We start from the raw sequence: 27,665 nt of genomic DNA, 5'->3' as shown, positions 1-27,665 counted from the left end.
CAAGAAAAGGACATTTTCTATCATTTCAGTCCACTCCGTTTCAATCCAGTGAGTGAGACTTCCCTTTTCTGTTAGGGTACACGGCACCAGCTGACTTGTGAGCCATTAACCCCATCCTGATTCCTACATTCCCAAGATCGGGAGATAATGACAGTCTTCTGCCCTCACAGACCCTGCTAGCTGACTTACTCGTTTCCGTTCATTGACCTCCACCCATAGTCCCCACCCAGGCCAGGCTGCCTTTTCAGGGGAAATGTAGCTCAGCTGTCACCTTGGTGACTCCCATGGTTTCATAACACCAAGTGACTAATGCTGAGAGCCAATATTAAATTACCCATTTCTTTAGCAGCCTTCTTACCATCTCCAACTCTTGCAGGGTTCTAGAATGGCCTCCTTTTGTTAAAACATCCAATAAACTATCTGCCATCACATATGGATAATCCTGGCACGTGGCCAAAAACTCATGGATGCTGAAAGAGACAGTGTTGGGAAAGTTACTTCCACATAAATCACCTCCATTGGTTTAATCTTCCTATGCCAGCTATTTCCATCAGACATGCCTTAGTTTATAAAATGCCATAGTGTAAAAATTTCTGTCTAGGTACACCAACATATCTAGGTACAACGCCTAGATATCAAAAAACTGGTAGGTTTACCAGTGATACCTTTATCATCTTGAGAAGTAAACACTATCAAGAACATAGTGAAATGAAATGCTCCTAGGGAATCCTTCAAAGAAAAATAAGACTCTCTCAATGGTCAAGGCTCCTGGGCCCAGTCCTGAACTTGCTACTGCCCTTTACTACCTCCCTAAGGTAATCTTACCTCAGGACTCACACATGTACTGGGAATATCAAGGCTACCCCTCTGGTTTGGACCACACCCTCTGGATACACAGGTCGATCAGTGTTTTAGAATATGGCACTCAGGATACTGATGAACTGGTCACTCACCTGAAGTCACTGGGAAGATCAGAGTCTTCCCCATAGGCTGAATAGATTAGATCCGAATCGTCCTTGCTGATATTTGCAAATGTGGAGTCATAATGTGGAGCATAAGAACTGTAGGGTCCGTAATTCAAGTATAACACTGTTGACAGAAATCAAATACTACTATACTGTCCCTTTCACTTGTGTGTCAATCTAATTTTTGTTTTATTAAAGATTATTCCCTTCTAATTTTATTGCTTCACTGACTGGTATAACAAATCTAAGGTAGATAGTTCCCCTCCCGGATTCTTGTGAGTCACAACTCAAGTGACTTTTTCCCCACAAAGGGGAGATAGAGGAAAGAAAGCACAAAACTTATTTTGAATTCTAACAGCTGATTTCTCAGGTTTTTCCAAAGTTAATAAAACAGTTGATTCACATTGCAAAGATACCATCAAGAGAGTTAAATAAATGGTAATCATGCTTTCCTTTCCCCTTAACTGCTTGAGCGAGGAGAAAAACACAAGAAGCCTTACCTGGAGTGACTTTGTTCCTTTTGTCTTCCTTGAACCCCTGCAAAGTATTCACTCCAGACTGAAGCCTTCCAGTTGTCATTCCCAGTCTCACAGGGCAGTAACCTGGTTCTGAAACAGAAGGGCGGGCATGCTGTGGGAGGGGCATGTGGTAAGGAGCTGAGGGGTGCTCTGCGGGGTGTCTGCACCCACACTGCTTTGTGCCATCTATGTGACTCTGTCAAGGGGCCTGGGTAGCCCTTCCATACCCATCTTTCACATAGGAAAACCTTAGCTTAGCAAGGGAGGGATGGAGCCAGGACCAAAACCTTGTCCTTTTCATCACACTCTACTGCTTCCTGGAATTCCTTATAATCACATTGCATTTCACTTTAAAAAAAAAAAAAAAAAAAAAAAAAGAATTTAAAAATTGAACTTTACTTTGATGGAAGTAAACCAGTAGAAAAAGTTAGTAAAAACTAAGGAAAAATACCTGATTAAAGACAAGAATTCGGGCAGCCCTGGTGGCTCAGCGGTTTAGTGCTGCCTTCAGTCCAGGACGTGATCCTGGAGACCTGGGATCGAGTCCCATGTCAGGACCCTGCATGGAGCCTGCTTCTCCCTCTGCCTGTCTCTCTGCCTCTCTCATGAATAAATGAATAAAATCGTTAAAAAATATATAAAAATTATAAAGACAAGAACTCATCATATATTCAGGAAAAATTAGCATGTTACTCCACCCTGGATTATAGGCTGTGGCCACAGGTGACCAGTGTGATAAAATGAAAGCACTTGTGAGCAACACTGCACACTTAAGTTATATCTTTTCTCTCAGCAACAGTCTGGAATGTGGTAGGAAGACGAACCTGAGAAGCGAACAGGGACAAAGCTTCCACCTTAGACCAGTACACTGGCCTCTTCGGGAGCTGCGGTCATGTGAGAAGCCAGGTCAGCCTGGGCCACACTGACTATGCCTCCAGGAGCTGGATGTGCCAAAAAGCAGAGCAAGGGCACACAGACTGCTGGACACAAAGAAAAGGGCAGATCTTAAAGTGTCACCTAAATCATTAGTTGCATCTCCTTACCACCAAATTCTCATAATAGCTATACTAGAAAGATCGAGTTCTCAACCTTGTGGCATTTCCTTTGACCCAAGACCATATAAACTTATATTACAAAAAGTCCACACAAAAGCAAAAAGTGGGTTTTTGTTTTTTTCTTTTTCAAACAGCACCAGTTCCTTTTCTTCTAAGTGAGGGAACTCTGCCAGCATTTCAAGAGTGGAGTGCAATGCTAAAAGACATCAAGAGGCTCCCTGGTGTAGCCCTCAAATGCATCAGGATCTTCCAGGATGCTTCAAGGTCTCTTACTCTTATTCCCTAACCCCTTACTCACTTTTTTGGGACCAATCTAAACGTCATCTTGCTAGGAAGAAGGAAGCCTTCTCTGACCCCCAAACACTAGATTGGTCCCTTCTGTCATGTCCTGTCGTAGCTGCCCTCAACATGGCAGACAAGCTGCAGTTCTTTACACAATTATGCTCGTTTGTGCCTCCATTCCCCACCCTACAGACAAAAAGGGAAGGGACTTATCTCTCCCATTCTGTTCCCTACTATACACTTAGCTCCACCTCCAGCTCCCAAGCCAGGCCTTGCCTGCAGCAAACGAAGAATACTAGAGACTGTTAACTGAAGTGTCATCATTCATTTCCATATCCCTGTGATCTATCAGCAGCAGGAAAATGAGTATTTAGAAAATAACATTCTCACATTTTCTTATCCCAACACGATTGTCTCCCCTTCGATGAATGACAAAAAGTTCTTATTCTTCCAGCAAATTTCAAACTATCCTCTATACTATTGCTATTAAAATACCATCTGAGAAAATAAAAATATGACTGGGGTTCTAAAGCAGTGCTTGCCAATCTTTACAAACTTTCTACCACTGGAGGAAAAGATGTGTCGCGTCATCGGGCATATGTTATTCTGTTACTATTAAGGTACTATATGGCATACATATTCACTTTATTCACTGAAATTTTAAAAAGCCAGTCAAATTTATTATGTTATAATAAGAGTGTTTTGAGATGCCTCCAGAAATAACTGAGCGTACTTACCAGTCTCTTAGAGCCAGAGCTAGAAACTGTGTCATTTTTGGGCTTTAATGGTGGGTCTGATATTCCAGGGACTTTGTATTTTAAAGAAAATTGGATCTCTATAATACCTGCTTTAAATTGAGGTAAAGCCAGGCCAGCTATTTAGCACGAAATACATGATGTCTAGCCAAGTTCTTTGGGGATGACAATACAGTTGGATTGCTCAGTATCCAGCTTGTTGTTTTAAAATGTCACCCAGGCTACCGTTCTTTGCCAAACAGCAAGTTCACGTACATTTTGATCTTTGAGCTTACCTCCTACAATGGGATCCACAGGATGGAGAAGCCCCAGCGTTGTTGTTCCATCTGGTTTTCTCCTTTCAAATTCACACTGCAACACCCAAAGTATTCAAATGTCATAAGCCATTTTTACGTATCACATTCATATGCATGTACATATACATGTATATATCTCACACCAGAAAGCCTTACTTAAGTGTAATCAAACTGATATTATGAGTTGCTGTTGTTACATTTAGACACTGATTTTCCCACCTGGCTGCACAAACACTGGGTCTAATTGGCTGCAGAAATGAAGCTCAGGGAAACCTCAGGATGGTAAAGAGCTGCGTGGGGGCCTTCAGGTCTCTCTGTTCTGCCCATACTCTACTAGAAAGGGAGGATACTGGAGACCAGGGGAGAGGAGTGACCTGATGACAGTCATGTATTAGTCCATCTGGTTTTAAAACCAATGTGCTAAAAACTGATTTCAAGAGACCAGAGTATAATTGTTCATTTTCCAAGTTTAGAACACATTAACTTAACTAAAATCCAGTAACATAGTAAAAGATCATGTACTTTACAAATATATTATTAAAATTTCCTTCCCTGGTTGTTGTACTAAACCGCTCTATGGCAGACATGGGTTAAAAGTGCACAAGTAATCTGAAAATTGCAAGCCTCAGATGATGAGGCAGTAGGTAGTAAAAAGAAAAAGGCCAATCACCTGGCTGTTAACAAGCCGCCTGGTCAGCTTTCCTCCGGATTCCTTAACAATTCGGTCAATCTGCTCCTGCTCTCTTTCTAAATTATTGCTCTTACATTTATCTTCAAGCAGATCTTTATCTTTCCTGAAAACACACATTAATACTAAGTAAAAAAAAAAAAAAAGATAAGATGAAAACATTAAAATGAGTTCCAAATAGGAGCACAACTCGACTGGAGGCATTTGCACAACAGTCACCAATTACAGCTTTGTTCCTCAGTGGCCCAGAAGGCCCCAGAACACACACAACAGTAAGGCAAACCCAACACTCTGGTTAGTTCCCTCCTTTGTGTGTCCAGCACCACCTGTCTTGAACATTTTTCTCAATACAGTCACACTAATGGATTCTACCTCAAACATATTTTGAATGGAGAGGGACATAATTTTATTCTTAAAATCTGATTTTAAAATTTAAAATGAAATACATTTAAATTGTACAAATCTTAGAAACAGAATACAAGTATGTCAGAAACTTGCGTTGTCTTATACCAGCAGAAATCCCAGACTGTTAACTAGAACCCTCTTCCGGAGTTGACAGTGAGGTATGGGGCACCAGGGCTGCCAGTCAGTGGGGTCAGCGGGTGTACACAACTGGGTCCAGCCGTGCTAGCTGCCTGGGAGGACCAGGGCTGAGTTATTGCTCCTCCCAGGTGATGATGTCTGGTGGAAAACATGCGCACACCTCAGTAACAACAGCCCATTTGTTTAAGAAGTAGCTTCCACAATGTGTGGGTTGCATTTATTGTCTCAACCCCTTTATGGAATGAAGTTAACGAACGCAGATTTTTTTTTTCTTCAATAGAGAATTCTGTTTCAATAAATTCACTGACAGTGAGTCCCTAAAGGTAATGTACTGGTTTTAAAACTACTTTCATAAGTATACATATTCAGAACTGTTTTCTGAACTACGTTTAGACAATTCCAAGAGGTGCGTTGTATAAGACAGGGATCACATCACCAAAATGGACTTTCATGCCAAAAACCAAACAACCACGGGTAGACCTCGACTTGGTCTTCCCAGGGTAGGCACCGAACCAGTATTTTTCCCTTCTTACTGGTCTGAGAAAGATAGCTTAACTTTAATATTCCAAAGCTTCTTTACTTTTTGTTTTCTTTATTGGGACTCTTGAAGGCTTGTGCTTCGGTATCTCCAGAGTCTTCCCTCTCTCTCGGCCAGCAGCCACTGTCCTCTCCACTCTGCGAGATGTCTGTTCTATCTTTCTGCTTTCGACTTTTTTGCAAGTCTGCCATGAATTCTATGCTCTGCTTCAGGCTCTGAATTCTCTCCTAAAAATATTCAAGAATATTCTCATTGTATATTTGTCATTAATTTTTAAAGTGATGCATTTCTTTCTCACAATGTGAGTTTGAACTTATTGTCATTAACTAGGGAAGAAAGGCAATTAAATGTAATTATACCAAGAGAGTATGTTTGGGGATCAGGACAATATAGTCTATTCCCTCATTTCAGATAATTTAATTTCTGATGTAAGAAAATGCTTTATAAGTTGACTACAACACTGAAAGTTTTTTATAGAAGAGAAAGCATGAATACTAGGAGAATTTAGTTTAATAGCATGCTAAAATTTTATATTTAACAGAATAGCTTATCTTTTGAAATTTAAGAATTATCAGGGATTTCAAAAGCTAGAGGACATGAACATGTAAATACCCTTATTCTCTGGTATCCTAGGATAACTACTGAAGACTGGCATTTTTCTCTGTGTGAAAACAACATGCTTCAAGGAGAGTAAAACGTTGCTAGCATGGTTTCTTTCCCAGAAAGCATAATGTTCTTCTTACCAAAGAAGTCTTGTTTCTATTTTGTGAAACATGTACTTAATTTTCCATTGCATTGACATGCTGTGAAATTTTCTTTGTGGTTAAGAGCATGAGGTTTCTGGAGGCACATTTGTTTCTGGCGACTACTTTGACTTTTAACTCTAAGCACTGTCACTGGATAAAATATGGAGTGCAGTCTCCTTAGGGCTGCATGGCAACGCCAGGGAAGACTTGCAGAAAAACAGAAACTGAGAACTGGAAAGGACCAGAGGTGATTCAAATAAGAGCATAGCCCAGAAATGCTAAATGCCTCACCCAAGGTCACAGAACTCTGAGGTCTTATCAGGGGCCCTGTCTCATCATACTCTTCTGTATTAGTAGGGCAGACTATGAGAGCCTCCAGAACATGGACCTACTATTTTTATTGAACTTTTATTTTAAGGTAGTCTTCCAATCATCCAAGTGATATATTTCATTGCAACAATGGTTTGAGTAGAGGGGAAAATATAAACCTTGTGAATTTATCATTATGTCAGTATTTCTCTAAGCATTACACATATTATTAGCAAATTAGAATTACACTGAATATTTGGGATTTTTCTTTAATAAATTACAATAATTTCCCCTCCACATCATTTAAATACTCTTCAAAGTGTTTTTAAAGTGTATAGTATTTTATCCTATGTACTATGGTCTAATTAATATCCTGCTATAGGACATTTAGATTATTTCCAAGTTTCCACTATCATAAACAAAAGTCTCATGAACATCCCTGTAAATAAATCTCTCCAAGAACTTCTTTAGGATAAATTCCCAGAAATGGTACTGTATGTTAACTATATTTTATTTACTTTTGTTATTTTTAAAATTATTTATTTATCCATGAGAGACAGAGAGAGAGAGAGAGAGAGAGAGAGATATGCAGAGACACAGGTAGAGGTAGAGGCAGAAGCAGGCTCTATGCAGGGAGCTTGATGTGGGACTTGATCCTGGGTTTCCAGGATCACACCCTGGGCTGAAGGCAGCGCTAAACTGGGCTGCCCTGTATGTTAACTATATTTTAAAAGAAAATTCCTGGAAGTGGAAACACTAGGTCATCAGGCTCTTGGTATTTACTACCAAACTGCTCTCCAGAAGTTTTATCAATGTATATATTAGTGTTTGAAAGTGTCTCTGAATCATTACCAAGCTGAAAAATAGTCAAAAGAATTTGCCAATCTGATTTTTAAGAAACATGTCTTATTTTAATATATACTCAAAAAATATTAGGGAGTATAATTATCTCTGGAACTTTTTATTGGCCATTTGTGTTTTCCCTTATGTACGTCACTTGGGTAATTCACTGCCTTATCTCTATCTCTAGTACCTAAATCAGAGGCTGGCACACTGGAAGTACTCAATAAATGGTGTTAAGTGAATGGGGTTAGGTCATGAAGTTCTCAGTTATCTTCTTATTTCCACTCTGGAATCTCATAAAGCAGAACTCACATTAAAAACATCTTGGAATTTAAAAAAAAATAACACACACAAAATTAAAAGAACTAGAGAAATTCTCTAAATTTCAACACGAATCATTGGAAAAAGCTGAGTTTTATTTTACTTTGAAAGTCTTTTTTTTTTTTTTTTAATTAAGATGTTTTCAAATTAGCATACTACTTATCAGTCCTCAGCTTTACAGTATTAAATGATTGAAAGGGTTTAACTCTTTGCCACAGCTAACGCTCATGTGCTTACGCACACATTGGGCATGGCTGCCTGGCTCCATCAGGTAAGGACTACTGAGGCCGCCTAAGTAGGCCTGCCTAAGGTCACTTAGCGTCTCGAGGGCACAGCCAGGACTTAAGCCTGGATTCTAAGGCCACTATGCTGCCAACAGTAGTTTGTATTACTTTGTTTGTAGTATAATGCAGCGTTCTAGAATTTATCTCAGAGATCAAAAAAAGTTATTCAACTACGTCCGTGGTTTATAAAAATGTCTACTAATAGTCAATATTTGTGTGTAAATGAAAAAAATCATACATGACTGCTCCACAATCTTTACAATGAACGCTCAAAACCAATGATCGTTTAAAAGACACCGTTCATGGAAGGGTGTGCTGGGCTCTCTTGGGAGCACTGCTATTAGAAGAATTAACTCAGACGGTCTAAATTTAAACGTTTAAAAATCACTGTTGTAAGGATCCCTCCCATTTAGGGTGGAGAGAACAGTCAACAGGAAGCTATAACACAGGATGGGTAGGGCTCCTCAACAGGAAGAGATCTGAAAAAAAGGAAGACAACAGAGAGAGAAAAGGGAAAGTGGAGAAGAAAGTTTATTTTCTGTGCTTCCAGCCATCCCACCCCCAGTAAAATTCAAGAGATACTGGAATCTTTTGCATGTTATAATAACTACATTATCTGAAGAAAAGAAAATAATGGTAAATCAAAGTTGATAAATTTACTTGAGATATGGCAAATTCAATTCTCTCCTAAAAATCCAATGTACGTATTTTGGAGTGACTAAAGACTGCATTTTGCAGGATGCTCTTTTATTTCAAATGTAGTAACAAGCATCTGCAGATTTTTAAGCCTGGAATATGGCTTGGTTCTGCATTCTGAGTCTTCCTGCAAAGAGTGGGATAAACACTTTATAGTCCCCTTTCCTTTGTAGATTTTGCCAAAGATGGGTAACTGGCTTACATTACAGTTTCTTAAGTCTGTAGGAAAGGGTGGGAACGGATGCTGCCTGAATATTAGGAGTGCAAGAATAATCATCAATCCAAATGTTTTTCTTTCTCCAGTTAAATGGATCTGAGAATCGTTTAGAGCCAAGCACACACTCAGACATCTGCACACCAATTCTTTAAATGTAAAACTGTGATACAGATGGCCACTGTAACAAGTGGAAAGCCATGTGCATCCACACAGGACTCATTCCTGCTCTCCTGTAACTCCTGAGTCTGAGCCCAAGCTCTTCATTCTGATTTTTCTTATTCTTATACTCACTTGTCTTTTCTTCGTAAAATCCCTCTCCTGCCTTGCTCTTTTTCATATTCTCCTGCCTACTCTCTTACTGAGAGTCGGCACCTTAATGCTAGCAATTATCTTGGGAGACCACACTTTAAACCTTCTTTTCCACACTGGAGAAGACCAAAGGCCAGATTGGTTCATGTCTTGCCTGAGGTCCAAAAGTTAGAGCAAAGAGTTAAAACTCGAACTCCGACTTCCTGCCATGGTAAGATGCCAGGGATCATCTCACTCAGTTAATTTCCCATCCTACTCAGAGCTATGAGTAAAACCTCAAAAGACACGACTTATCTTGTGAGCTCTGCTTTCCTGCCAGCAGGTGCACAGCAAGCTTCTCAATCCCACTGCCCCTCCAGGCCTTTTATCAGCCGTCGCTTTGAGATGGCACGTATCCTTTCCTGCCACTAAACTAGTTCTCTTTTAAATAAACTATCACATCTGTGCTCTCTCATGAAGTTTGATGATGAAGTGTCTGGGTGTCTCTGCACGTGTCCCTCCCACCTCAGTCACCTTACTATGGTACTAGTTCTGGTGGACAGTGGGGAGGTGTCAATGAGCAGGTTACTTACTGCTCACCAAAATTTTCTTTCTTTGTACTGGAAGGAGTTCCTGTGCTTCACCACAACATCAGATTCCATCCCTCAAAGGAAGTAGAGAGCTTTCCTCCTAACAGGCCTCATAATTCACCTAATCATCAACCTTATCCTGGAATTCAGGGTAATGTTTCTTTCACAGCAAATATATATCTATCTGGTGACTACCAATTCAACAACTTTTAAATAAATAATTAGTAGTGAATGCCAATATTTATTTGTATCAATTCCAAATGAGAATTTCCTGCTTTAATTTTTATATGAAAACTTTTTTCATGTAATATGCCCTACTTTAATATAATCTGCCTATAAAACTAGGACTGTACAGATCTCCATCACTCTAACCAAAAAACAGAGGCATATAGATTTTATAATAGTTATTATTTATGACAAAGAATTTCCTTTACCTGGCTAAGAATTTTCATCCCTGAGTGTAATAGCTTCTTTGCAGCTTTATAATAAATCGTCTCGGGTTTGTTGTAAATCATAGCATTAGTACACATTAGTTTGAAGTTATCCTGCAGAGAGATTATTAAGGAGAAAAATGCATTTAAAACAAAACAGTCTTCCTGTCCCTGTCTGAAATCATACATGTCCTTGAAAAAATAAAACATAAAACCAACTGAAAACCCTACCTTTTTTTCATAGTTTACTAAACAACATTAAAGCAATTTCCTAAGTTTTAAGACTAACAAGTACTGTTAAATTAATTTAAATACTGTGCTACATTCCTTTTCAAATTCCGCAGACATTTTATAATTAACCTTTAGATCCCAAGATGAAATTTTTAAATGGATTTCTCCACTATTACCGCACACAAAAAAAATTGGAAGAAAATACTTCTATTTAACAGAATAATTTTAGAATTTTTTTTTTAAGAGAGAGAATAGAGAGTGAGAGTGGGCGGGGGGGTGGAGGGGGAGAGGGAGCCTGTGTGCAGCCTGACGTGAGGCTCCATCTTACATCTCCGGGATCATGACCTGAGCCACAATCAAGGGTCAGACGGACATTCAACTGACTGAGCTACCCAGCTGCCCCTAAGAATAATCTTAACTGAATTCATGTAATTAAAAAATATTACTCCTAGTTTTAAAACATCTTAAGTTTCCATTTATGAATTAAATAATTTCAAATCTTGATGAAAACTGTGACAGGGCTAAATTATCAAAATATCTTTTAGGAAATTCAAATTAACTGACCAAAACGCTAAAACAGTTACACTAATTTTAAGTGTTTGGATTCTATCATAAGCTAAACATAATTTGCAGAATGGTGGAAAATTATGCCAACGTGAAATAAACCATACAGCCTCAAAGAGTCGAAACATGTAACTGGAGTAACCAAATTATCAGAATTGCACTTTTGGGTTAAGTTTCAAAGTACCTACATGTGCTGGAGACCTCAATTCTACTGCATAGTTTCATGGTTATTTTTTACATTGTATAAATGTGGCAGTGATTATGCCAAGGCCTTACTGAGTTAAAATGGTAAAAACTCAAAAAGAATCCCCCTAAATAAACAAACCCCCCTCCTCCATATCCAAAACCTACTTAATAACTAGTAATAAATATTCAAACCTGTTTAATAACTAGTGATGACAGCTCAGAATAGACAAAAAAGGGAAAATTTAGTATTATCTGAAAACATATGAGAAGACAGACTCAAGGGTCACAAGAAGGTTGGTATTAAACTTAAAGTGGATGAAGTACATGTGGATCCTTAGTCCTTAGCCAAGTTTCTAATCAGTAGAATTTGCTAAGTCTTGGATCTTTCAGAATGTGATGAAAACCATACATCCACTCCTCAAGCATATATACACACACCAAGTTGAACATAGAATTTTTCATGTCATTTTAGCAGCATCCCCTTAAAGGCTCATCATTCATGGCTTCCAGCCAGAGGACCCCAGGTTAAGGACCACTGCTACAGATTTTCTGAAAAGCTTCCATTCCATTAAGAATTATTAAATATAAATTGTGGGAAATAGAGGCCAGCAAAGGAGAATATCTGATAACCATTACTTATACTAAGTGACCACTGGGCCTCTAACTGGCAAAAGTACTGGATTATTCCACTGATCTGATCTGTTAAGGCAATTTGTAGATTCCATGAATCTTAACTGTCATGTGCTAGGCTTTATTGGACTTTGGGGGTAATGGCACTTGGTTATTCAAGAAGCTAAATGTCCTTCTGCATACTTTTTAAGTAATAATAAAAAACCTGAATAGTCTAATAAGCTAATTAATATTACATCAGGCTACTGATTTTTCCCCCAAAGGAAAATGTTGAAAACCCCAAAAGTTGAAGTATTAGTTTATTTCAAATACAACAAATCTTAATAATCATTTGTGCAAAAACACTTAGGGAGCACATTTCTACTCTTTCATCATAAGAGAAAGATCAGAGGAAAACTATTCACAAAAAAAAAAAACACAACAAAAAACCTGCGAAATTTTTTTTTCCATTAAGCAATAAGAAGGTCAGAAATATGCTGAAATAAATTTTTCTAGCCTAATTTTCACCAGATGAGAAGTTGGGAAAGTTTCCATTTCTCTGAATACAAGAGATTGTAATTCAGGTTTTTCAGAGTAAGTAGAATGTCATCTATGCAGTCAAATAGATAATAAAGATAGAATTAAATGCTGGATTTATTCATAAATTTCAACTGATCGATAAACACGGATTTAAAAAAAGGTAAAAAGATAATCTGTAACTGATTAGGATCTAGTACTTACATAGGTCAGGTGAATACTAGTGTTGATGCAGAAAAAATAAAGGCAAAACAAGTATTATCTAAACCAGTTAAGTTTGGGCAGTTTGATACAGAGAAAATTTTAAAAGACACATGATTCCTTTCCTTCCTCAAAATGAAAAGTACTCTGCTGAAATCAACATATAGCACAACTACTTAAAGATGGAGAAACTTCCATGGTAACATCAGGCACATACATCATCCTCTTATGCCTTATGGTTTCCTCACTTTTAAGTTTTTAATTTCTTTCTTCTCTTTTGAAGAAAATATGCTCAACAAATATAGTCAAATTGAGTTCAGGAAGCAACTGACTTTCATCAAACTAGAACATGTAATTAAACTTCTGTTTACTATTTCTGGACAAGCCAACTTATCCTCTCCTAGAGAGACACGCTACACTTTAGTTGTCTAGGAACAGAAAAAGAAACTACTGCTACAACTTTCATGTAAGTATCAATTTTATATGTATTAGTCTGAAATTAAAAATCAGACATTTTTTTCATTTTAAAGGCTGAGAATGTATATCGTAGAATATATGAAATTCAAAAATTTTCTAAAATGCCCCAAAATAATAAAAGATAGCAGATGGCTTAGTATTTCTGGTTTTCTGTCACCGAGCTCAAAAATGTTTTCTCACAAACAAACAAAAAAAATAAAATAAAATGTTTTCTCACATAGGAAAATACGAACATTCTGGATTTAAAATAAACTTAATTCCCTGCCAATTAAGAGGCCAATGAGAAAGTTTCCTAATATTAGACAGACATGAAGATTTCTACTAAGATTGTGTATACAGAGTATCCAAGAGTTCTACCCTCAATTGAATAGATATGTTACTTTCTATTACAGGTCAGTCTATTTTCCAATCACAACATAACTCTGGTTACCTTTAGTTCTTCTATGGACTGGTAATCATTGTTCTTAATCTTTTCTTTCATGGTACTAAAATCCATTGGATGCTTAATGATCATGGAGTAGCCAGGAGCAATAAAATCAGTCACAGGAAATGAAAAGAAAGCACTTGGGTCTTTTCTGTGAAGATATGAAAAATGTAATTTTATTTCTACACAAACAAATCTACTGGTCAGGAGCAGAAGTCAGAGGAAACCTTTCAGTGTGGAAAGAATTTGTAGTATGCTAACATGCTCTTCACTGCAAATTGAAGGAATGATTTTAAAAACTCATAACTAATAACAAGGTTAAGATCTTTTACATACTAGTTGTACTCTTAAGACAGAGAATCTTTTAAAATCTTTATTATTAGCACTACATAGAGAAAAATGCAACAAAATAAAAGATCTAAGACTGACCAATGCCTTGTCCTCTGGAGGATAAGCACTGTGTATTTTTATCAACCATAGGGGAGAAGACAAAATAACTATAAGTGCACATTTGCAATCTTCCATACTGATTTGTAACTGTAAGCATGTACTATTGGTGGGCCACAAAATTATTACATCTTTGTGAGTATCTATATTTTCTTAATTAGTGGATCTGACTTCTAGTGTGTATAGTGGAGTCCGCAAAAACCTGGCATTAAGAAGGTCCTCATACGAGGCCCAAACTTATGAACCAGTGCTTCTATTGTAGCACTCTCAATTCTGGCTGTGCATGAGAATCCAGAGAGGAGCTTTAAAAAAATCCCAGTTGTGGGGAGAGCAGGATTCTCTTGGGAAGGAGGGTTTGTCCAGGCACTGGTACTTGTAGGGTTGAGTACTGGCATTGGAGTATTTGGCATCAATAATTCCAGTACTGACAGGGTTGAGAACCACTGCTCTATAGGATTAGGTCATTAGATTAATTTTTTCCTCTGGAAATCTGGCATACCAAAGTTTCTTTCTTTAAAATATTTTATTTATTCATTCATGAGAGACACAGAGAGATAGGGAGAGAGAGAAGCTCGATCCCAGAACTCTGGGATCACGACCTGAGCCAAAGGCACACGCTGAACCAGTTAACCACCCAGGCATCCCAACTTTTCTTACTCCAAATAATCATACCAATAAAAATGGTTTAAAAAAACAGTAATAGGAGCAACTTTTAAAATGTATTTACCACATGCAGGCCCAATGGCAGGTACCGATGTATTTTATATCTAATCCTTACAAAAGCCATCAAAGTGGTGGTAGCCTCACTTAGAGATGAGGGACCTGGGGCTGAGAGGTCAAATCTTTTGTTCTAGGTCATAAATCTGATAGAAGATAGAGTTGGAATCTAAACTCAGCTACTTGTTCTTTCTTAGCAGGATGCCTAGGTGGTGAGACTAGAAAATAAAGAATAAGCAAAATTACCCAGTCTGTCCATAGTAGTTACTATGAATAACAACACTGATCATCTCTAGAGGACCTCTTCAGAGCAAATTATCTATACCCCCCACAGGATCAGTCACTTTAACAGAGCCCTAATCAACTACACAGTTTATCAGCATTTGCGCTAAGCTTCAAGGATGATGAATCACTAAAGACCATTAAAAAAAATGTGGCTCTGGGTTCTAATTCCCAAAACATTCTGAGAAATGTCAATATCTTTGGACTAAGAAAGACCCTGTTAAGTGGATCTCTTTTAAGTTCACATCATTAAGCTATACCCTGGTCTTATGTTACAAAAAATAAAACTTCAAAGGAGCCAAAACACTCTATAGTCACACATTCTAATAGAGTCGGAATTCTTGCTGCTTACTTGTTCATATTTGGGGATAAATAATGAATGACTTACTTAGGTGCAAAGACATGAGATGTAATTTTTTCAATTATCCTGTGACACCAAAAAGGGAGGGAGGCCACTAACTTCTCATCTTAACTGCAAAGCTGAATAGGTGCTGAATACAGAGAGTACAAGAGGCTTTAACTTACAAAAATGATTTGTAATGTGTTCTTGGGTTGACACAGGACAACCCAGCGAGAAGAAAGTTCACATAAGAATGCATGCCCTCCACCCATGAATCCTTTGCAAATAATATGTCTTTGAGCTAAAAAATTCAAATTCTGAGTAGAGACAGCCATCAAAACTAAGTATTTTAATAAAGATGGAGTTATTCTTTCCCCTTTTATGAACTTAACATTGGTTTAATCTAGATACTGTAATTTTTAGAACAAAATAATACATGTAAGAGAGGGCCACAAATCCTATTTACTTTGTTTCTTCTCCCAGACTTAATTCTTAACAAATATTCACAGACAATAAGCAGATATACAAGAACAGATATATAGAAAGTATTTTCACCTATTAGCAAAGTGAAAATATCTATATTGTTTATCCCTGGTTTAAAGATTTAACACCAGAAATTACTTTAAAGAGAAATTTGCCATTAAGAGTATTATGTAACACTCTTCAAGTTGCCAGTTAAAACAAACCAAAAGAGAACATTTAAAAGTCAGCTTCTTAAAGTACTTTCTATTGCCAGGCAAAATATTTATCATCCACTTTAAAATCAAGTACATTTGGATTTAGGCCACAAAATGTGGCTTTAAATAATCAAAAATAGAGAAGTGGTTTGGATCCTATATTTCCCATTTTAATTTCCAAGTTATAAAAATGTTGGAAAAAACATTTACCTCTGTAATTGTCTCATCAGTTGATTCAAAGCTTCTTGAAGAGGTGTCTGTTCTACTTCTAAAGCAAAGGAGAAAGGGAAAGAGTGTTTTTAAAAGGAAGATTCTAGAAAGTTATTGTTTAGTTTATTTTCTTTCTATAGGAGTTACCTCATACACATCATTAAATATCTCATACAGAAATTTCATTTCTCTTACAAATATACTGAAGTTTGAAAATATCATCTCAAAACTGATGCTAATTTAAAGCTCTTTTGCAGTGACAGAAAAAAGAAAACCAAAAAAATTTCAATTAAATAGCTTTTAAAATTTAACTTAAAAGCTAAAAACCCGCTTTCCTTGGCTACAATACCCTTAAAATAATTTCAGCCTCCTTATTCAGGGAAGTTAATTCAGAATTATTCCGACCTTCTTGTTTGGCTAAAGAGCTTGTGAGAGGCTTCTCAGGAGGCAAGTCTAATCTTACAGGAGCCGGGCACTGGAGGTCTTTTTCTGCCTCATTCTCCACACGGTCCCGATCTCGCTTCTTTTTATCCTCCTAAATGGAACAAAGAGAAATAATTTAGAAATACTTCAGAATTAAAACCTTTAAAACAAATAATACTCATTTCATTGAAAAAACCCCCAAATCAAAAAACACCTCACTCAGAAGAAAATAGATTCTTAATAATGGAATCTTAATGTATTTTACTGCCCTCTACTGGAAAAGGAGAGAATAACAGTTCATAAAGAGTGGGGGGAGGAAGAGGGAGAAGTAGTGCTTCTGTTATCTCAGAAATAAACCAATTAGAAAAACGATACATTCACAAAAGCAAGATAATATACCTAGGAATAAATCTAATTAAATATGCCCAACACCCTTTAGGAAAAATTATGAAACATTATCGAAAGGTCACTGTGGAAAACTAGAATAAAGGAGATATACCATGTTCATGAATTGAAAGACAATTCTCTCCCAAATATAGAATCTATAAGTAAAATGTAATTTCAGTGAAAATTGTAAGACAGAATTTTTCATGAAATTTGACAAGCCAACCACATAATGTATCTTGAAGAATCATCAAGAATAATCCAGTTTTGAAAAAAATCACAATGTGTCTGATCAGATAGTATTTGTATATAGTCATAATAATTAAGACAATGTGGATCCAACACAGAGACAATCAGATCAACAGAATAGATCACAGAATCCAGAAAGACTCGTGCACATTGAAAGTCTTGTTATATCAGAGGTGGCATTATAAATCGATGACAAAGGGACAGTGCTAGAACAACTGGTTATCTGTATGAAAAAGAAAGTAGAATTATATCTCTACCTCGTATCATGTACAAAAAGAAATTCTAGATAGATTAAAGACTTAAATATAGAAAGCAAAGCTTTAGAACTTCAGATAAATATAAGGACTCTTTATGACTCAAGGGTAGGGAAAGATTTTCTTACCCATAAGAAAAGCCAAAAGACTAGCTATTGACGGAGATAAAGTGTTTGAAACACAAAAATTCATATAAAGTATTAGCAAAAATTACATAAAAAGAATTTATTTAGGTAAAATTAAGGTAAAAAGGAAAACGGGTAAAAAAATGGGTAAAATCCTTTTTAAAGGTAAAAAAAAAAAAAGATATATACAGGTAATTCCCACAAGAAACCTGAAATATCAAAAACCATGAAAACTAGCTCAAGCTCCCTAGAACTCTGGGAATTATAAATTTAAAAACTAAAAGGCATTCCCTATCTCTCCAGCAAAAATTAAAATGCCTAAAAATGTCAAGTTTTGATGAAAATGTAGAGAAACTGGGCTCTCATACCTTGTGGATGGGTGAATTAATAGGTATAACCAGTAGAAGAACAATTAACAATTTCTAGTAAAGCTGACAATGCCTTTACCCTACTTCTCAGCTATTCTACTCCTAGGCACACACCCTATAGAAACTTCCTCTCACAGAGTATACCTGAAAGATGGGTACAAAAATATTTACTGCCACACTCTGAAATAGTAAAAAAATTATGAACCAATGTCTACTAAGAGGAAAATGGATTAATAAATTATGAATATTTACACAGCAGGTAAAATTAATAAACTAAAGTTACATTGTATCAAAATGTATAGCGTTCAGAAACATTATTTCTGAACTGAGAATCACTGTTAATCAGTTTTGTAGTTTGAAAATGTGTAAGCCTATATTATTTAGAGATCTATGTAGAAGTAGTAAAATTACAGAAACAAGTATGCATGAAACTCATGATAATGGTTTGCTCTAGGGCAAGACAGGAATGGGATTCTGGAAGAATACATAAAAGGCTTCATCTGGATCTATACTGATTTCTTAAAAAAAAAAATCAAACAAAAGGTACAATGTTAAGATCTGCTAAAGCTGGATGGTTGGTATCCAGGTAGTTTTATCATTTTTTTAAAAATTAACTTTGTACTAAAACTGTCCAGATACGTCTATTTTATGCTTCTGAGAATCAAGATTCTCAATAGGATCTTGTCAATTCCAAAACGGTTTTCTTGGCTTATGTCTAATTTATTGTTCTAATATCTAGAGTGGTGGTTCTCCAAGTGTGCTCCTTGACCAGCACCATCAGCTGGGAAATTCCTAGAAGTGTAAATTCTGAGTTCTCATTATGGTTTTCAAGCTTCAGTGTGCATCAGAATCACCTAAAGATCTTGTTAAAACATTAATATCTTCGCCGTCTCCAGAATTACTTGGCCAGTATGTTTTAAGTTGAGCCTATGAGTTTTTATTACTAACAAGTTTCCAGGTCACATGGGTGTTGCTGCTACAGAAATCACACTTTGAGTATCACTGATACAGAGCTTTTCTTTTTAGGTCCAAAGCATCTAATACAGAATATATGGTTGGTTTAAAGGCTCCAGAGATGGGCAGCCGAGGTGGCTCAGCAGTTTAGTGCTGCCTTTGGCCCAGAGCATGATCCTGGAGACCTGGGATCAAGTCCCATGTCGGGCTCCCTGCATGGAGCCTGCTTCTCCTTCTGCCTGTGTCTCTGCCTCTCTATGTCTCTCATGAATAAATAAGATCTTAAAAAATATATATATAAAGGCTCCAGAGAAAAATGCCATAAACTGTACACATCATGCACTTGATCTCAGTTACCATCAAGTTGATTGGTGTCTGTTTGTTATGGCTTTGTGACATATTCTGGAGCAGTAAATTTTGACTCTGGAAGTTTTGTATCTTTTGCCCAGAAAATCTGGCATGGATCTTTTGTAGGCTGGCAGGTTTCCATCTGTTCAATGGAAGACTAGCCCCCTCCCAACCAATGAGACAGATTCCTTCCTATTAAGTGTAAATTGTGGAGTGAGGACAGCTTGGAAGGCAATAAGTACTCTCCTAGGTGGAAAGAACTAGGGCCAGAGTGCCAGGAACCTAGAGCAGGAGTTGGCAAACTTCTCTGGTAAATGGCCAGATAGTATGTGATTTAGTTTTGTGGTCCATAAAGTCTATCACAACTACTAACCTTTGCTGTTGTGGCATGAAAGCAGCCATAGACAATACATAAATGAATCAGTGTGGGTGTGTATCAATAAAACTTTATTTATAACACCAGACAGCATTGGCCACAGTTTGCTGACCCATGGTCTGGGTTCATGTTAACCCTAAGCTTCATCCTTAACACACACTGTGGCCCTCTTAGGGAACTCATTTATCCTCATTAGGCCTCTTCATCATCCACAAGACAGATTTAACTGTTAATTTTTACTTATCCTAGAAAGTCAATGAGATGGTGTAATGAGGTCAAGTAATAGAAAAGTTGAAAAGTACTAAAGAAAGGTACTACCAGATAACTTTACCTTGTCAGCCTGGTCTACAGTAACCACTTTTTATTCAGTATGACAAGAGAATATAGCCTTCTGGGCTAGAAACCAAAAAAGAGAATATAAAAACCTATAATTGGAAACCACCCTAAACCAAATGGAGATACTGTAATGTGTTACTGCCAGACTAGGAATTAGGAGATCTGGCTTCTAGTTTACCAGAATGTGACCTTGAACGTTACACCCCACTCACTCTCAGTTTCACCTACAAAACAAGAGGCTTTGATCTCTACAGTTTTCTCTCCACTTAAATTCTGATTTCAACCTTCTAATTTTCTTCATGATTTAGTATAGTATAGAATCTTACTGTAAATGCCCCTTACTAAAGTCACACAAATATGTAAAACCAAGCCAACACTTATGCTCAATAGTGCATTTTGCCAACTACTTATAGAAAACGAAAAAAAACCACTAGAGTCATTTAACTTCAGGTAGCTAAGGAAGAAGTATTTACAGTTACAGTTTATAAATAGGCTCAGACTCTGGCTTTGCCACTTATTAGGTATCAGATCATAAACTATTTAATTTTGGGGGGACTAATTTTCTTATCTTCAAAATACACAATAGGAGCACCTGGGTGGCTCAGCCAGTCAAGCTGTCTGCCTTTGGTTCAGGTTATGATCTCAGGGTCCTGGGATAGAGCCCAGTCCCACTTCAGGCTCTCTGCTCAGTGAGGATTCTGCTTTTCTCTCCACCCCTCCCCCATTGTGCTCTCTCTCTCTCAAAAAAAACAAAATCTTTTTAAAAAAATAAAGTACATACAATACATACCTCAGAAGATTGCTTTGAGAATGAAATAGGACAGCATATGTGAAATTTCAGTGAAGTACTTACTCATCGTGTCCACACATTCATTCATGCATTCAACAAATAAATGAAGTTCTACTGTGTGGATACACACTGTTGGATAAAACACACACAGCCCTGCCCTTAGGCAGCGGAGAGTGTAACAACAGAGACACACATTAAACAACTCATTAAAAAAAACCCAAACAGATTTCATGGGGAGAATAACTGTTGGGTGAATCTAATTTAGACTGGACAAATGTGGGAAGGCTTCTATGAGGAAGTAACATCTGAGCTGAGATCTGAAGGATAGATTTTAGCCAGGCTGGGGGTGGAGGTAGGTGGGTGGAAAGAGCATTCCAGGCAGAGGAAATACTCAGTGCACAAGAAGGTCCAGGCAGGAGAGAATGGTGGCTATTTCTGTTAACTACAAACACACTGGACTTAATTTTTTTTTTTTTAAGATTTTATTTATTTATTTATGAGAGACACAGAGAGAGAGAGAGAGAGAGAGAGAGAGAGAAGCAGAGACACAGGCAGAGGGAGAAGCAGGCTCCATGCAGGGAGCCTGATGTGAGACTTGATCCTGGGACTCTAGGATCACACCCTGAGCCAAAGGCAGATGCTCAACTACTGAGCCAGCAGGCATCCCAACTGGACTTAATTTCAGACTCTTTATTCACAACTCAATGGCAAGTTATTAGTCTGTGAATGATACTTTTGAAATTAATCTCTACTCATATTATGAGTATTATAATACTCATTGCACTATATTATAAATTATTATACATTTGCCCCTTTCACTGGAGTTCCTCATGGGCAGGGTCCCATGTCATTTTCAGCTCTGTACCCCCAAGCTCAACATCACACATAATCCTTGCAGAATTAATTAATTACAGGAGACATCATGAAATAGGAATGTAAAAGCATGCAAATCAATAGCTAAAGTCCTTAGCTATAAGTACTGTCCTTTAGGTTGGCTACTTTGGAAGGAGATCTAGATCTAGATACAAAGATCTCTATATTCAAGTAGTGCTTCCAATGTGCAAAACAATTCTAGAATTTCCCTGCAACAAGTGATTTTTAGAATGTAATTAAAAAATCAGTCTTACTACTTTGAGGTGGCACCTCATCTAGGCCCTATTGAAAATAGCATCTGTTGCACAATTTAGGCATTAGGTCTTCTGTGCGCCTTCCCCAGCTCCTCCAGGCAAAATGAGAAATACTTTCCTCAGGACTCCCAGAACACTTCATTCATACCTCTGCTAGAACTTACCAGGCCATGAAGTTTGTCTATCCTTTCACATCTGATTCTCCAACTCAACTCTGAGATCCTCCCATAGGGCAGGAACTGTATTCTATTAGCCTTCATCATTTGAGTCTAGAACACAGTCTGGCATACAAGACGTGTCTGGTAAACAATTGCTGAATAAATTAATGAATAAGTAGCCTTTCCCTCAGAGGAGCAACACTACTCTCATGTGTTTAGAGTCCTTCTTTCTGGAGGGGCACTGGCTGCCTCATTTGGAAGAGCACTGATACCTGATCTTGGGGTCATGGGCTCGAGCCCTACACTGGGTGTAGAGATTACTAAAAAAATAACTTTAGGGGTGCCTGGCTGGCTCAGTTAGTAGAGCATGTGACTCTCGATCTTGGGGATATGAGTTCAAGCCCCACGCTGGGTGTAGAGATTACTAAAAACAATAAACTTAAAACATACATACACACAAAACAAAAAGATGACCTCAGAGGAAAACCAGAATGGGAGGATTTTCTGTCATGAGACCCTAGATGTGGAAGATGTCTACCAAACAAATCGATGAATTGTTTTGACAGAATTTTTGTTTTGCTTAATTACAGTCATTCATTTCCTCTCTCTAGTTACGAGCTATCTCATCCTCTATGCCTCAGCTCAGCAACACGAGATACTAACAGTACTTATCCCATAGAGCTGTCTGTAAGACCTAAGACAGTAAACGAACTGGCATACAGTACACATTCAAATGTTAGTTTTATGAGTATGGATCCCCCTTGGGATCTAGTGTAGTGCTTTAATAAAATAGGTGCATATTAGGATTTATTGTATGTTAATAGTTTAAAATTTTCATTAGAAGTTTTATTTAACCTCAGCTTTATAAATAATATCCTGTATGTTAATGCTTATGATTTAAAATTTAAAAAACATCTCTCATTTTATCCTGATAAGACCTCTAGCAAAGGAACTAGCCTAACCTCTGAGCATCTTAACCTAATGAAGCTGACTTGCAAAGCTGTTTAGAATCTGGGTGAGGATTATGTTATTCAGGAGTACAGGTCTGAGTTTCAATAAAGGAATTTAGAGCTCCAATCTGAGTTCTTTCATTGGAAAACCTTCTAGGTAGTTCTCCTTATATCCAGCCTCTGCTCTTCAATAGCTGTGGGATGCTGCTAACAGATTAACATTACTAAGGCTCAACTTTTATCATTCTTCCACTCAACAAAGTCTCTGATTGCTTAGGGCCGACATATTCAAGTTCAAACTCCTTCCTCTGACACCTCACCTGCCGTTCAGGTCTCATCCTATACCCCCCTTTCTTTATTCTATGCTTAAAAAGAAAACTCCTTTATGTTCCCTATACACACCCTCACACTCGTCCAGCTCCATGCTACCGTTCTCAGTCCTTTGCTGGCGTGTGGTGTCCTAACCTCCGAATCTCTTTGCGGCACTGTGGCATTCTCTTCAGGCACCAGCTTCTAAATCAGTACGTAGGTGAAAACTGGGTCGTCAGATTACCTTTGAAAATCCCTGCAGTAGCCAATAAAGTACAATACTCATGGTTTTACACACAGGATCCTTTACGTTTAATCGTACAAGATGAAAAGAATGTATCTATATTACAAATATAGCTCAGAGTATGCAGCTCTTCCCACATTGCTTGAACATGAGGTGACATCACTATGTTCTGACTTCTAAAGACCAATTCAAACGCAGCCTCCTGAGCAAAGTCTTTTGTGATTCCCCCCACCCAATCCCAGGCCCTCTCTGGAGCCTTGGAGCTAGAGCTCTGCCTCTCTTAAGGCCCTGATTTCAACTTTCCATGTACTACGCAAAGGGGTCAAGGGTGGTATCCATTCTAAAACCTCTTTTACACTAAAGACCTCTTGAAGGCAGGATTTAAGGCCTGGCACTGACTGTGTGACTTTGAGCAAGTTACTAACCTCTCTGAGCCTTAGTTTTCTTCATCTGTAAAAGAGAAGACAGTATGATCTGGCACTTCTACTCTTCGATATATACTCAAAAGAACTGAAAGCAGGTTCTTGAAGAGATACTTATATACTCATGTTAACAGTAGCATTATATCTAACAGCCAAGAAGTAGAAGCAAACCAAATGCCTATTGATGGATGAATTGATAGACAAAATGTGCTATATCCATACAACGCAATATTCATACCTTGCAGTATTATTCAGCCCTAGAAAGAGGGAAATTCTAACACGTGCCACAATACAGATGAACCTCCAAGTCAGTATGCTAAGTGAAACGCGCCAGTCACAAAAAGACAAATACCATGTGATTCCACTTCTATGAGACACCTTGAGTACTCAATTGGTGAGAGACAGAAAACAGACAGGTGGTTAACAGGAGTTAGAGGGGGTGTGTGTGTTGGGGGGGATGGGGAGTTGTTTAATGGGCATGAAAAGATTCTGGAAATTGATACAACGATGTAAGTATACTTAACACTACTGAACTGGATGCTTAAAAATAGTTAAGATGGTAAAGCTTATGCTGTGTATTTTACCACAATTAAAACAAAAAAAGAGATGATAATACCAGCTTCATACAATTCTGGTAAAGGGTAAGGGGAGATGGGCAGCCCCTGTGGCGCAGGGGTTTAGCGCCCCCTGCAGCCCAAGGTGTGATCCTGGAGACCCGGGATCAAGTCCCATGTCAGGCTCCCTGCATGGAGCCCGCTTCTCCCTCTGCCTGTGTCTCTGCACCTCTCTCTCTCTCTGTGTGTCTCTCATGAATAAATAAATAAAATATTAAAAAAAAAAAAGGGTAAGGGGAGATAACATACAAAAAGCAGTCAACATAGACCCCACATGTAATGTGTGTTCTGTGCAGTGTGTGTGTAGTTTTTTTAGTAATTATGTGTATGTGTGTGTGTATGGTTATTTCACTTAAAGTGATTTTGTAAATACTTCTGTAATTTTTATAAATCATCAATGTTATTTATGTAATGGCCAACACAAAATTTTAGTTATTGCCCCTCAGTTTTATTTCACCATCCTCTCACACCTATATTACTAGACCAAATGATATGAACATTTTTTTTTTTTTTTAATTATGAGAGAGACACACACACACACAGGCAGAGATATAGGCAGAGAGAGAAGCAGGCTCTATGCAGGGAGCCTGATGTGGGACTCGATTCCAGGACTCCAGGATCGTGCCCTAGGCCAAAGGTAGGGACTAAACTGCTCAGCCACCCAGGCATCTCTCTTTATTTTTTTTTATGAGCATTTTTAATCAGCTGTTATTTTATTTGTTATATGATGTGGAAATAAGTAACTTGAAAATGTATAAAGCTGGATCTTCAGGAGAGGGTGATGTTATACATAACAAGAATTATGCCAGTACACAAATTCTTTGCAAATCACTCGGCAATTTGAATGCTCAGTGGAAAAAGAAAGAGGCCAACACACTTCCATAGTGATATGGTCTAAATTATGGCCTGACTGAGACAAAGGGATATTGTACCTGTAATGCTCTGGCTGGTATTAAATGCTACCACTCTACATAGAGAAATGCCATTGATCCTATCTATTTGGGCATTTAAAACTAATATAAACAGGACCTTCCCTACTCAAGAGAAGAAAATCTGGACTTAACTCACTTTTGAAAAATCATAGGGTTTTACATTTTATGTGTGCGTGCTTCCTCAGATCTTTATCTTCTGCAAGTACCAGATTCTTGATTTTTATTAGGGTACAAGGCCCCCACCCCTTTCCCCAAATAAGAGAATTTCCCAGCCTCCTTAGCAGCTACGGTGGCCATGTGGCTAATTAAGTTCTGGCTGATGAAATGTAAGCAGAAGTTACGTATGCATTCCAGAAAATGCTTTAAAAAGGAAAGGGCATGCTTTGTCTTTTCCTTGCATCTCCTTCCTCCTTCCTGCCACATGGAACTGACAGAAGCATCACCAGTGCCTCAGAACCACATAACCCCCAGCCCCTCCCAGGTCCATGGGTGTCATATAGCTGATTCTCCCCAAGAGACCACAGGTAACTGCTGTTCCTAAAACTCCCTGGAGATCCAGAACATAGCTCAGAGAGGAGTGTCCTTCTGAAGTCTTTACCTAGACAACACTAACAAAAGAGTGCCCTCTCCCCATCCCCAGTCCGACCTGCAAAAAAGGGATGACCCAAATATCCTCTACAGAACCAAGGACACCCTAGATAATGTTCCCTGGTCCCCAAGTCATTGGGAAATGGGATCTTGGGCAAATCCACTTCACTTCTGTGAGTTTCCATTTTGCCTTTTATAAAATGGAAACTAACCTAACTGCCCTATTCTGCAGGGAGTTATGTCCAAATAAGATCATGAATGCAAAAGCATCTTAATTTACAATGGAATCAAAATATAATGAAGGCTAATGACATTTAGGGTCATAGTCAAGAAAGAGCAGAATAACTGGAACAGTATGGGAGAATTCCAGGAACTTATCCTGAAGATATCCTTACAAAAGTATAAGAGATTTGTGTCCCTGAGGCTCACTGCAGCTTTATTTGTAACACTTAGATGTACTATTAAATAAAATATATCAATATAACCAAATACTATGTAGTTAATAAAAAAGATAAGGTAAATGATAAAGAAATGAAGAACAGGGCAGCCCTGGTGGCTTAGCGGTTTAGCACCTGTCTTCAGCCTGGGGTGTGATCCTGGAGTCCTGGGATCGAGTCCCACATCGGGCTCCCTGAGTGGAGCCTGCTTCTCCCTCTGCCTCTCTCTCTCTCTGGTCTCTCATGAATAAATAAATAAAATCTTAAAAAAAAAAAATTAAAAAAAAAAAAAAAGAAATGAAGAACACCTGCATATCAGCTGGTATTATGGTGCCAGAACTAAAATCACAAGCAGTTTAAAGAGGTGATCTCAACTTCCAGTTAGATGGGGTGGACAAAGTACAGAAGAGATGACGGGGATAAAAGACGCCCACACACCTGGGAAACAAGAGGCAAGTGTAGGAGTGTGCAGATCACAGACGGCGAGCCACCTCCTCCATGCGGAAACAGGCTCCTAGGAGAAGGGTTTAAACCCCAGAAACCTGGAGCCGTCAGGAACCAGAGTCTCCAGATGGGACACAGATCAAGATGAGGAGAGATACTGGACTGAAGGCAGAGCCCTGAGACCTTCAGTCTCTTTCACCAGATGGCTCCCGAAACACAGGAAAAACCCTTATTCCAGGAGGGACTTTTTTTCTCTGAAGAACAGACATTTGGGTGTCCTGCATCAAAATGATCAGGTCTCTGGTTAGTGACTCTACCACTGACAAACTGTCTAGATACAAAGTATTCCATCAGGCTTTTGTGCTGCACATTGAAATACAGGCATACCAGGAAGGCTCAATAAGTAACTAAGGGATGCTGTTAACATAAAAGAGGAGACCAAGTAACTGAACAATGTGAGGGAAAATAGAGACAAGGCAAGGAGCAAAAGAGAAAAAAAAAGTAAAAACCCATCAATTAGTAATTCCAGAGAAAAACAAGAACAGGGTGCTAATAAAACAAGAGCG

At 38.1% G+C, this 27,665-nt stretch overlaps 1 protein-coding gene across 2 annotated transcripts in view; it reads right to left on the bottom strand.

Moving 5' to 3' along the window:
* BRD7 (bromodomain containing 7) overlaps positions 1–27,665 on the bottom strand; it is a 36,053-nt gene that overhangs the window by 5,283 nt on the left and 3,105 nt on the right. For both annotated transcript variants that reach the window (XM_072750266.1, XM_072750267.1), the window contains exons 3-12: positions 16,673–16,802; positions 16,268–16,325; positions 13,601–13,745; positions 10,369–10,479; positions 5,683–5,867; positions 4,542–4,665; positions 3,851–3,926; positions 1,466–1,573; positions 954–1,089; positions 359–470 (exon numbers count right to left, since the gene is read on the bottom strand). In XM_072750266.1, coding sequence (XP_072606367.1) covers positions 359–470; positions 954–1,089; positions 1,466–1,573; positions 3,851–3,926; positions 4,542–4,665; positions 5,683–5,867; positions 10,369–10,479; positions 13,601–13,745; positions 16,268–16,325; positions 16,673–16,802 — 1,185 coding nt within the window. The remainder of the gene's footprint in view (positions 1–358; positions 471–953; positions 1,090–1,465; positions 1,574–3,850; positions 3,927–4,541; positions 4,666–5,682; positions 5,868–10,368; positions 10,480–13,600; positions 13,746–16,267; positions 16,326–16,672; positions 16,803–27,665) is intronic.

This window comes from Vulpes vulpes, chromosome 2 (assembly GCF_048418805.1).
Source record: "Vulpes vulpes isolate BD-2025 chromosome 2, VulVul3, whole genome shotgun sequence".
NCBI lineage: Eukaryota > Metazoa > Chordata > Mammalia > Carnivora > Canidae > Vulpes > Vulpes vulpes.
This window is presented reverse-complemented; position numbering and strand designations above follow the sequence as displayed.